Source organism: Triturus cristatus, chromosome 7 (assembly GCF_964204655.1).
Source record: "Triturus cristatus chromosome 7, aTriCri1.1, whole genome shotgun sequence".
Classification (NCBI taxonomy): domain Eukaryota; kingdom Metazoa; phylum Chordata; class Amphibia; order Caudata; family Salamandridae; genus Triturus; species Triturus cristatus.
Window position 1 is genome coordinate 1,722,112,715 of NC_140590.1, and position 12,982 is coordinate 1,722,125,696.

General features: G+C 47.0%; 1 protein-coding gene across 2 annotated transcripts in view; it reads right to left on the reverse strand.

Moving 5' to 3' along the window:
- LOC146812895 (killer cell lectin-like receptor subfamily E member 1) overlaps positions 1-12,982 on the reverse strand; it is a 59,453-nt gene that overhangs the window by 44,417 nt on the left and 2,054 nt on the right. The window contains exon 2 of one of the 2 annotated variants that reach the window (XM_085619964.1): positions 11,580-11,630. The exons of the other annotated variant lie outside the window; for it this stretch is intronic. Within the exon in view, the coding sequence (XP_085476090.1) occupies positions 11,580-11,630 (51 nt within the window). The remainder of the gene's footprint in view (positions 1-11,579; positions 11,631-12,982) is intronic. 2 annotated transcript variants of the gene reach the window in all.

Sequence of the window (12,982 nt, forward strand, 5' to 3'; positions counted from 1 at the left end):
CTCTGCCCAGCCACGGAAGTCAAATCAGACTTCATTTTCTCTGCCCCAGCAACAGGAGTCGAATCAGACTTCATTTTCTATGCCCCAGCAACAGGAGTCGAATCAGATTTCATTGTCTTTGCCCAGCCACAGGAGTCGAATCAGGCTTCATTGCCTAAGCCCCATCCACAGGAGTCGAATTAGACTTCATTGTCTTTGCCCCAGTCACAAGAGTCGAATCAGACTTCATTATTTTTGCCCCAGTCACAGGAGTCACAACAGACTTCATTGTATTTGCCCAAGCATCAGGAGTGGAATCAGACACCATTGCCTCTACCCCAGCCTCAGGAGTCGAATCAGACTTCATTTACTAAGCTCCAACCAGTGGAGTCAAATCAGACTTCATTGCCTCTGACCCAGCCACAGTTCTCGAATCAGACTTCATTGCCTCTGACCTAGCCACAGGAATCGAATCAGACTTCATTGCCTCTGCCCCAGCCACTGGAGTTGAATCAGATTTCATAGTCGTTGCCCCAGACACAGAAGTCGAATCAGACTTTATTGTCTGTGGCTCAGCCACAGGAGTAGAATCAGACTTCATTGTCTATGTCCCAGTCACAGGAGTCAAATCAGAGTTCATTGCCTCTGCCCCAGCCACGGGCGTTGAATCAAATGTCACTGCCTCTGCCACAGACACAGGAGTTGAATCAGACTTCATTGCCTTCGCCCCAAACACAGGAGTTGAATCAGACTTGTATGTCTTTGCCCCAGCCACAGGAGTACAATCAGACGTCATTGTCTAAGCCCAGCCGCAGGAGTCGAATCAAACTTAATTGCCTGTGCCCCAGCCACAAGAGTCGAATCAGACCTCATTGCCTGTGCCCCAGCCACAGGAGTCGAATCAGACATCATTGACTACGCCCCAGCCACAGGAGTCGAATCAGACCTCATTGCCTGTGCCCCAGCCACAGGAGTCGAATCAGACTTCATTGACTACGCCCCAGCCACAGGAGTCGAATCAGAATCCATTGCCTCTCCCCCAGCCACAGGAGTCGAATCAGACTTCATTGCCTCTCCCCCAGCCGCAGAAGTCAAATCAGACTTCATTGCCTACGCCCCAGCCACAGGAGTCGAATCAGAATCCATTGCCTACGCGCCAGCCACAGGAGTCGAATCAGACTTCATATGTCTCTGTCCCAGTCACAGGAGTCGAATCAGGTACAGACACAGTTTGGTGGGTTGCGCTCACACAAATCATTTTCAATGTATTTAGGGCTGAGGTGCCGGTTACCCTTGAATCTCCTGTGTATTCTGATTTTTGCTCAAGGGCATAGCTACCAGTGGTACAGCAAGTGCAGCGGCACCGGAGCCCAGAGGTGAGAGGGGGCCCAGTTTGTCCTACAGCAACTGAAGTTGTTTTAGAAGCTGCCTGTTCAAATGCTTTAAACAGAGAGTATGCTAGGAGCCTGCCAGTCTGTTTAATCTTTAGGGAGAGGGAAGGGGAGATAAGAGTAGAGGATAAGGGACCAATATATTAGAGAGATAAAAGGTATAAAAGAAAAGGAGAGGGTAAAATAACAGCGGAAGAGAGGAAAAAGTGACAGAAATAAGGATGAGCGAGAAATGAGATCAGGATGAGGAAAATGGGCAGGAAAAAGGGGGGCGAAAGGGGCAAGAATAAGGATGTTGGACTAAATCGATATGGATGGGTGAGGGGACAAGTGAGAGAGGAAGGGGCTTGTGAGGACAGTGTGAAAGGGATGAAGGAGATGAGTGGAGAGAGGGATGGAGATTGGAAGCTGAGAAGGTAGGGCTGGTAGAATGTGGAACTTGGAGACCTGTAGGCAGTGGTCTACCTATCATTAGTGCAGCGGGTGCTGTTCCACCAAGGTCTAGAGGAGGGATGGCCACACTGCACCTCAGTACAGCAGCATTTTAATAGAGACCCAGGGGGGCTAGTTTCCCTGCTTGCATTATGGCACTTGACATCCAGGCCATGCTAATGTTCTTGCTGTATTTTACATCACAATTGCTAAGATTTCTTTAGTTTAAAATCTGTTTCACTTTGCATGTTAGCAATCTCCTTAAATGCATTTTATAGTTCTCCCTGGTTGTCAGAGGAGCAAAGATTTTTAGCAGCTGCTCTTCCTTAACTGCTTCAAACAGTAGGAAGGAAATGCCTTCGGTCGGAAACAAGGATGCATCACTTTGGCACAGCTGTGTTGTGAAGCCCCCGCTTCGTCAGCGGGGGTTGGCATGCCAGCGCACTGGGCAACAAACCCATTTTTACTGTCAGAGTTTGTGCTGACAGATAACACCAGCAATGGTTTGCCCATAATAGTACTCAGGGCACTGCTGGGTTATGGGGGTTGTAGTTCACAGGCCTATACATTATGCTGATGACTGGTCTCTTCTGAACTACACACCCCAGAGTGCTTTGCCAGGGCTCCTTTTAGAAACATGTGATATTGGGTGTGGAAACCTATAGCAGACTCCTTATGGCTGCAGAAATAGTGATTTAAGCAAATTGCCTGCCCCACTCGACCATCTGTAACAATGACTGTGTTCCTTATTCTGAGGTAGAGAGACTAGGGAGCAAATGTACAAAAAAATGTCGGAGTGCAGTGTTACACCAAATTTGCCAAAACTGCGCTCCGACATTTTCAAAATGCAGGGATGCCCCATCTTTATAAAAATAAGGTGCACCTCTGCATTTCCCCTAGCACTGGTGCTAAAAACGCTGTCTAGTGCCAGCTCAGGCACCCTTGTGCCATTTTGCAAGGGTGCCTGCGCTGAAGGTGCCCCTTCCTGCACATAAACAATCAAAAATCACGATTCGCTCTTTATATGTGTCCTGCAGAGTTCAGGACACATAGAAAGAGCAAAAAACTAGAAGAAATTAATAATTTTTCCTCGTATCGCCATTCTAAGACCAGGTATTACCCCTGCATTGTAAATCTAAGGCAGGGTCAAAAAGCAATGTGTGTTGTTGTGGAACGCTCACTGCAACACCCAGTGCCTGCCCCTTTGCCACAGCAGACTGCCGCGTAAAGGGGCATATTTACAAGGTGGTGTTAAGAAACCTTACGTGACTTAGGGCCTCCTTGTAAATATGGGGAATGGCGCAACACCACCGGAGCATCAGAAAAAGTGACACTCCGGTGGCTTAAGGGGCTTGTAAATATGCCCCCAGGCCTGTAATTCTTTGCTGATTGCATTTAGCGCCTTGGTGAAACGTCAGTATTTATTGTCTGGACTCTGGAGGAGCTATTTTTAGTTCCGTCTTGGTACCTAAATAATCCATATAGAAAATGCCAATGCACAATTAGTGGTTTTGTCCTTAGCCGTTTTCCAGACTCCTAATCCGTTTCAAATAGAAGATGTAACAGGTATCCTGCATAATGTGAGGTCAGGGCAGGCCCGGTTCTAGCGGCTGGGCCGGGGCACTTGTGGCATATGGCAGTGAGGGAATCCGAGGAGGAGGTCAATAGGGGGGGCCATGGAGGGATGAAGGGCACTGGTGGAAGGTGGTAGTAAAGGTATTTCCGGAGAAAGAGGTTATTGGTGCGGCGCCGAAAAAGACTTTTGCATCAGCGCTAAAGCCGGCCCTGTCATGGCCTTTCTGTTTTTGTTTATTTAATTAGCAGTCAGGTCATAAGGGCTACTGTGGAACATACTTTAAAGTGCGTGCTAATTATATTTACTGCTATATTCAATGTTTTAAGTTTGAAGGTGATTTTACAGATGTTTTTACCGGGAAAAATGAAAGTGGAGCCCGATGGTGCCTGATATAGGGCTGGGGCCAGAAGGTCAGCTGTGAGATAAGGTGCACTGGAGAGGAGTAGTGGATAATCAAGCCTGCAAGGGAGTGCGTTGCAGAGTCTGCGGTCAGGTGGAGGTAGTAATGAAGAGGGATTCTCCCTGAAGGCTCGCACAGAGGGAGCCTGTAAGGGAGTGCATTGCAGAGTCTGGGGTCAGGGGGAGGTAGTAATGAAGAGGGATTCTCCCTGAAGGCTCGCACAGAGGGAGCCTGTAAGGGAGTGCGTTGCAGAGTCTGAGGTCAGGGGGAGGTAGTAATGAAGAGGGATTCTCCCTGAAGGCTCGCACAGAGGGAGCCTGTAAGGGAGTGCGTTGCAGAGTCCGGGGTCAGGTGGAGGTAGTATTGAAGAGGGATTCTCCCTGAAGGCTCGCACAGAGGGAGCCTGTAAGGGAGTGCGATGCAGAGTCTGGGGTCAGGTGGAGGTAGTAATGAAGAGGGATTCTCCCTGAAGGCTCGCACAGAGGGAGCCTGAGTAGTGTCACTTGCCTGATACTCCCACCTCAGAAACCTCCTCTTCCCATCAAAGGAACATTACATGGAAAAAAACGCTTTTTGAGAGTGATAATATTTAGAAAGAGATTTGGAAAAGAGTGTGTTTTACTGGGCCTTGTAAGACTAAGAGGAGATAAAGGAGGGGCCGGAAGCAGGCCTGCCTAGACATATATGCGACAAATCGAGCCCGCAGTGGCCCACCCAAATGCACCCTTGACCCACCCAAATAAAAATTCCGGGAGCTGGGCCTGGGTCAGGGTGTGGCGGCATTAGGAAACTTGATATGCTGTGAAACGAACACTACACCCTACATTGACAGGTGGTCGGCAATGTAGGGTAGGGAACTTTTCTCAGCATATTAAGTTTCCTAATTCCTGTTATTTCAGAGCACACTGCACACACATGAGCAGGGCATTATTAATTGATATTGAATGGTACCATTGTTTATTCTTCTCTCCATTTCCAACTCTCTTTACCTTTCTCCAGGCTTACCCATTCGTTCTTCTCTTTTACCATCCTCGTCCATCTGTGAGTAACTCATCCAACCGGGCCTTTTTTTATGAGCATTCTGGGACTTGTAGTCCTGATTCACATTGACACATTGAAGTGGAATATTTGACCACTCTGTAACTCTCGTCTTTTCGTGAATGCACTGCCTTTTTTTCTGCTTTATTCTTTTTTCTCTCCAACCTGTTATACTTCTGCCCCCTCGGTCTCTGCTTTCTTCTCTCTTATTCATTTACTCCCCCTCTTTTGTTTGGTATCGGCTGCAGTCTTCTTGTTTCTCCCAGCCAGGCAGACCAGGCTACTCATTTCTTTCTGTCCACACCCAGCACTAGAGCACTCAGTGCAGCACCGGGGACATGTGTCTTCCACGATACAAAAGAAGGAGTGAATTACAAACATCTCACCTCGCACTGCAATGGGACTGATGGAAGGAAGACAAGGCATTCAGGAGAAAGCACCTTGCCTTCACAGTCTTTAGTTTTGTTTAGCTTTTCTTATAACCGATACCCGACAACTGCAAGAAAAGCATTGGAGGCCACCAAATGGAGTGACCTGGTCACTTGCATTACTCAGTTGAGGTACTTTACACTGATAAGTCCCACCCAGATTGCCTGCCTTTGAATTATGACACAGATCCTCAAGTATTCCAGTTATCTGAAGATTGTCAGTATATTTAATGTATTTGTAATAACTGACTTGTCTCAAGTGTTAGAAGTTACAAAAATCCCCCTCTGGAAGTTCTTAACTGGATACCTCCGCCTAATCATTAATGACACCCTCCTCTCTTTCCATGTGGCTATTAATATTAATATTGCAAATTTACCAAGTTGCTGGTGGAGACTGCTTCATTTTACCCTCATGGGGTAGGTTACAGAAGCTGTGCCCCAGTGCTACAAAGGAGTGAATGTCACTTTGCAGTCTTTGCTGCTTGTTTGATACTAACTAGAGCAGACAGATCGTGCTTCACTACCTATTACGAAGGTGATTTTGCACCAGAATAAAAAGTGAAAATGGCAGGTTTGCCTAAAATCTTTTTGCATATTTAATAAACTTTTTATTAATATGATATGACAAAAATGTATAAAAGCGCAACAAGTGCTCTTGGGGGTCTAGGTGCTGTAGTCTTGCTGTGCTTCTCGGTAACAGCAGGTACTACGAGCTCCCAGTGATACTATGACTTCTTACAGGGTAAAAATTACATTTTTAAGGCCTTCCTGATTGGGGAATGCAGCTTCAGGCATGTGAGATGACGGGTAAGAGTATTACAAAGCTTTGCCGCCATGACTGAGAAAGCTCTGCCTCCCCATCTCTTCTTCCCAACTCTGGGAACTGTCACCGAGTTATGATATGCTGAGTGAAGATTTCTAGTAGGAACATACCATTCGAGCATGGCTTTAATTCTAGCTGGACTTACTGTGTAGAGAGCCTTATGTACAATACAGAGGGGCCGATTCCGACCCGGCCGGAAAAACTACGAGCCGTACGCGTACAGCTGTACGAGCGAGCGAGTACGATGCGAGCTACATGAAATTCACCGACCGAGTCGTTTTCCGGGTCCGAACCGCTCCGTACGTCTCGGTCATAAGCTAACCGTGGCGTGCAATGGATGCGATTCATGACCGAGCCAGTACGATGCACGCGTCGGACAGCCTGTGCAAGCCAGAGTGTCTGGCTCGCAAATCGTCCGGGTGGTTGCCTTTGGGGGTCCCCGTCGGACTCCATGTCACCCGCAGCCCTACGACTCGGACACAGGGGGAGACCCATGGGTCTCCCCAACACAGGCATGTACAGTGCGGATGGCACCGACGCATACCCACTGTAGGGGGCGCACTTGTCCGCGACGTACCCATTCAGTCAATGGGAGACCATGTAAGCGTCGTACGACCGGCTCCCATTTACTTCTATGGGAGTACGACCGAACCGAGTCCGGCAGCATACGGCCGCATCGTACTCGCTCGGTCGGACTGCAGGACTCTGGCTCGGTCGGAAAACACTCCGGATCCAGCTCGGTCGGAGTGCTTTCCGACCCGGATCGGAATCGGCCCCAGAGTGTCTTGAACATAATGCACTTCTCTACCGGAAGTTAGTGGAGTGTGAGTAGACCTTTCGACACCGACTGCCGCTTAGGAATATCCAAGGTAAGCCTTGTCACTGCATTCTGCACAAGTTGCAGCTTTGCTTGGGTCGTCTTGTTGGTCTCAAGGTAGAGTGCTTTACAGTAGTCTTTCCTTGAGGCAACCACTGCCAGAGCCACATGTATGCAAGCCAGGAGGGCCATAAACGGGAAGATTTCCCTCAACATTTTAATGGTCCAGAAGCAAGTTGACGCTGTACGGTTGACCTGGCTGTCCAGTGACTGCTCACTATCCAGGATGACACCTAGATTCGTAGCTGTGTCCATTGGAGTGGGTAGGGTACCGAGTATGTCTGGCCACCAGTTGGTGTTCCAGATCATAGGTTGACATCCAAAGAACAGTACTTCCGTCTTGAATCCGTTTAACTTCAGATAGTTCTTGCCCATCCATAAAACCATTGTCTTCATATAATGATTGTTAGATCCGGGGGCCACTAGTTGGCAGAGGTAAGTACCTTTGACCAAATAGGGACCCTTGCTTCTAGTTCAGGTAAGGGGGAAACACACTGTTGATAACCCCTGCTCACCCACTTGGTAGCTTGGCACGAGCAGACAGGCTTATCCCCAAGGCAATGTGTAAAGTAAACACTCACAGTAACATAGTGAAACACAACAAATGGACGCCACACAAGTTATTTATAAAAATATAAATCTCTTTTATCTGGATTAGGCAGAATCAAAACAACACAACACCAACATACACCATAAAAGTTGTTTTAGAAGCAAAGGTTCTCTTGTAGTTTTCTTTGGAATGTTCTTGTAAAAATAAATGTCCCGGCAACAGCAAAGTGACTTGGGGAGTCAGTAGGGCTATAGACTCGGTTTCCAATGCGGGGAAAAACACTGTAACAACGTGTGCCCCGATCAACAATGCCCCCGCAGTACTTGGGCTCAAGTATGCTGCACTTGTGAGAAAGAACACGGTCCTCCCCGGACGAAATTAGGCCCCGCTGCCCTTCGTAGTAAAGAAGGCTGTACTTAATTGATTTGTGTCACAAGATGTCCCTGCTGCCCTTTGTAGCAAAATGCTACACTCCTGGCCCAGCACGTTATCCTGCAAGGTTGTGCGTTATTAATGCCCCCGCTGCTCTCGCAGCCCAGAGACGGATGCACTTTTCTCCCACGACGCACCCGCACAGTCTCAGGCAGCCCCGCCGGTACCCCCGCCCGCTCCAGGCCTCGCACAGACAATAGCACGGCCGGGAGCGTATTACCTGGCGCTGCTCTTCACGGTGACGGTGCTCTTCAGTAGATCCTCAGCGGGAGCCCTTCTCGTCCGGCGGTGATGTGCTGGTCGGGACGTGACTTCCTGCCGGTGGCCTTCCTGCTCCTCGTAGCAGTGACGTCGATGCCGGCGTCCTCGTTACTAGGCAACCCTCCGGCTTCACTCGTATTGCAACGTGGCTCTTCTGTACCGCAAACCCGGCCCCGGGCAGTTGGCGGTGAATGTGGGCAAAGTGCTTTCAGGGCCCCCGGGCCGGCGGCGGTGATTAAAAGGGAACACACAACAATTCCTAGGGATCGGGGGCCGGTGGTGATGGGATACCGGCCCTCAGTTACTTCTCTCCGGTCCCGGGCCGGCGGCGGTGATGCACACAGCGCTCTTGGTGCTTCTGGAGAGCGGGAAGGCGTGTGAGCCATGCAGGCTTCACGGTGACACCAGCGACATCCAGGGGGTGCACAATTATCCCCACAGACAACAGCAGAGCCTGGCACAGGGCGAATTACTGAAGTTCTTAGCAACATTTCTGTATCCTTGAGTTTGCAACAGGAGGCTAGCTCTTCCCAGGCCCTTGGAGATAGGTATACTTCAGAGGGGACAAAGCACACAGCACAGCGCCTCTTCAAGCAAGGGGGACACAGCACACAGCAGAAAGTCCCTTAGTCCTCTTCCTCAATAAAAACAGCAACTGTAGGTCAGCTCCCAGACACTCAGCAATGGCAGCACTTTTCCTCAGTCTTCCAGGCTGTTCTTCTTTGGCAGGGATTCCTTCTTGATCACAAAGTTTTTCCTAATCCAAAGTTTAGGAGTTTCAGCTCAGATATTTATACCCTAAAAGTCTTTGTTCTTCATGTGTGAGGGGTCCTGGACCCAGTCCAAACCAGTTCTGGGTGCACTCTTCCAGTGCACAACTTCTTCCTTTGTGAGTGTGGGCCAGGGCCATCAGACCTGCATCAGGAGGTGGAGCCAGCATTGTGAAAGGCAGGCACAGCCCTATTTAGATCCAGGTGCTACTTCTCCCACCACTCTACATGCAGATAGGTCTATTCAGCCTAGTGCTGACTCACCCTGCCTCCTGGAGCCACCCCACCCCCTGTCACTCACAAACCAGACAGTCAATTCACAAACAGGCAGAGGCACACAGAAAGGTTGAACAAGAAAATAGCCACTTTCAAATAGTGATATTTCCAAACACTGAATTTAAAAACCATCCTCCCTAAAAGATGTGTTATTAAATTCTGAGTTAAGGGATACCAGATTCCAAATTTCAATCTTGCTTCTAGTGGCAGATATGCAGGTAAACAAGTTACACAGCATTCCCCATTCTATCCTACGGGCAAGATAGCCTTTCAATAGTGAAAAGCAAAATTGGCAGTATTTCACAATCAGGACATGTTACTCACACTAGTACATGTCCCACCTTTCACATACACTGCACCCTGCCCAGGGGGGTACCTGGGGCCTGCCATAGGGGTGTTCAATGTGTAAGAAAGGGGGAGGGTCAGGCCTGGCAAGTGTGTACATTGGCCAGGACAACCTGGCAGTTAGCAAATTGCGCACAGGCACTGCAGTGGCAGGCCTGAAAACCTATTTTCAGCGCTACTCATGTGGGTGGCACAATCAGCGCTGCAAGCCTACTAGTAGCATTTGAATTACCAGCCCTGGCACACTCAGTGCACTTTACTAGGGACCTACTGGTAAAACAAATATGCCAATCATGGATAACCAATCACAATAACAATTTACTGGGAGAGCATATGCACTTTAGCACTGATCAGCAGTGGTAAAGTGCCCAGAGTCCTATAGCCAACAACCACAGGTCAGGTAAAATAAAGGAGGAAGAAACAAAAAGTTTGGGGATAACAATGCAAAAAGGGCCATTTCCAACAGTGAGTGAAGTTGGCTGCGATGTCCTCCATATCTTCAGAAATACACAATTGTATGGGTGTCATTCACATGAGGCACAGGGTCAAGACTGATTTGCATATGGCCATGTCTGAACTGGGGTGGCGTGGTGAGCAAAATAACGATGGATTAAACCCAGATCTGTGATTGGGGGTGAATGTTTTGCCAATGTGCAACATTCCGTCCATCATCTTGTGTGTTTTGCTGTCATCAGCGTATGACACAGCCTTCAGACCAAAGGAGTGTATGAGCTTGGCAAGCGGGGAGCCATAGAGATTTAATAATGTGGGGCTCGAGGACGAACCCTGTGGTATCCCACTTGGTAATGAAAATGGGTCTGATTGAAAATGAATTATTGGTCACCCTCTGAGATCGGTCATAAGAAAATAGGACAGCAGTTTCAGAGCTCTATCTTTGATCCCCAATTCCTGCAAGTGCTCCGTCAGCAGGGTTGGGGAGATGGTGTCAATGGCCGCAAAAAGATCTAAAAGGATTGGAGCCGCAGTCTGCCCTGCGTCGACTAATCGTCCAATGCTATCCGTCTCAGATACCACAGCTGTTAGAATGGAGAAGAGCCCGGACTTACAATGACCTGGATGCTTTGTCAGAAAACAAAACAAATTCACATATCACACATTGAACAACCTTTTAAGTAGCTTCTAGTAAATTAAAGTAGGTGGGTCTTATTTCTAACCTGAATTAGAAGTGCCTGATTATGACAATAAACTACAAATCAGCAGGTCTATTAGTCAATCATAAAAGAATGTGAAAGGTTTAAGAGAATACTTTGAACATTGAAAAAAATAGCAGCAACCTTAATCAAATAGCAAACCAATATGTCATTTAAACATTTTCTGAGGAAATTATGCCACTAAAACATTGTTTGTCCCCATCTTTCCTTGGTTGGAAACCTCCCAAAACACATGAGGAAGGAAGGTCAGCAAATAGGACCTTATTTCTGGATTCTTTCTTGATGGCTGCCCAAGAAAGGTTTGGAATCAAAGCAAAGAGACTTTAGTTGAAATCTATTGCAGATTGTACTGTCCACAACTCAAACTCATGAAGAAGAGGAAAGAGGCCCTGAAGACCTGTTCTTCCATCCCCCCTGTCAAATAATACACACATCTAAAGAAGCACAGGGCTCATCCTATCTGAAAACACCAGTGGAGACAGATATGTCACTAGGAAATGCCAGGCGCTCACCCACACAGCTGTGGCTTCATCATTGGACATTCCCACACTTGAACTCATGTGAGTTCAATTGGGCCACTGGCCCCTTTCATGCAAGCAAGAGTTTTTCTTTATTATTGAGGGAGAGAGAAGACGGCTCTCTCCCTAAATAATAACGACACGGTGTGGCTCACTTGATCTCACATGAGTAATGATTAAGGCTCCCTCCCTGGCTTACGTTTTTACTGATTTTTACAGATAAATACAGACAGAAAACATTTATTTTCTTGTCTGTATTTATTTTTAAATGAGGATAAAAACGGAAATTGGGTTGCTTTAATTCGGAATACCTCTGCCATGACTCCCAGGCCAATAGCTGTCTGGATCGATAGGGAACGAGGCTAAAAAAGAAAGGAATTTTAGTTGAGAGGCTTTAACAGCAGTAGATATGCACAAGGTTGATAATCACATTTGCATATTTTCTTATAAGTGCGTTGATTTATCTTCTGTGGGTGTTTACAACATTGAAACCTATTCGGCATTCAAGCATGAGTGCATATTTACCGGTTAAATAAATGTGGAAATATACTAATTTCAGCTTCATTTTTCCACATAACCCAAAATAAATATGGATAAATAAAGAAAAAATTTGCAAAAAATAAATATGGATAAATATAGACGAAAATGTCAACAAAAAAAAACATAAAACCGGGATCCCTAGTTATGATTAGCCTTGTTCTTCTTTAGTTGTGAATGTAAGACTGCACTGTAAAATTCAACAATTGACCCCATTTTTTATAAGAAAATATATTGGTGGGAGATTTCTCCTACCCCGCACGACCCCTAAACCCAGTAGTGATATCTGAGCTTGCTCGCTTGCTTCACTCCACTTCATCAATATTGGATGGGCTTCATGTCGGGGGTCAATTTCTGGTTACTTACTCCCCAGTTTCTATGGGATGAGTAAATAAAATGAAAGTGAAAGTAAGGATGTTCCAATGCCCCTCCCTTCTGAAAGTGCGGCCTTGGATAGGCTGGCGTCCTGTCCATCTGGGGCCGTGTCTTCTTAACCAGCTACATGGAGTAGAAAGAACCCCACTGCTCATGGGGCCCCGACTCACTGCGAATAAAAAAATAGCTCTCAGGCACTGTCCGCAAAACATGAGTTATTTGTTTTTTCATTTTTCTGGTTGAGCTTTAGGAGCCCCCTCTGCCCTTTAAGCTTCCCCCTCCCCACGCACCACAGGGGCTTCTGTTATATACCTGGTATTTGGTACCTCTCTGAACCTAAATGTATGGCATCTAGACATATTACAGTGTAATGTACATGCACCTACAACAAAACAAAACGATTGGCTTTGCGAATGCTTGTTAGCTCTAACATATACGTTACAACAATAATTTTGTTGTGAATAGTGAGAATTTAAAATATTTTAATTCTGAAAATATTAGACTGTGAATTGAACTGTTCCAAGTTCTGAAGGGTTTGGTGTCTTCATAGTGCCTCAGTTGCTCCTGTTCTTCCACTCACAACACTTTCCTCTGCTGTCTCTCAGAAACTTTTGTCATGTGCATATTTCGGCAGCAGTGGAACTCTTTCACACACCTTCCCATAGAATCATCACAATTACAATTGGCACATATGACATGACTAGTGTTCTGTACCATCTGCAGAGAGGCCAGGGATTGGATGTGCATCTCTTCTGAACACAATTCTGGCGCACTGACGGGTACTGTGAAAAACTCGTTCTAC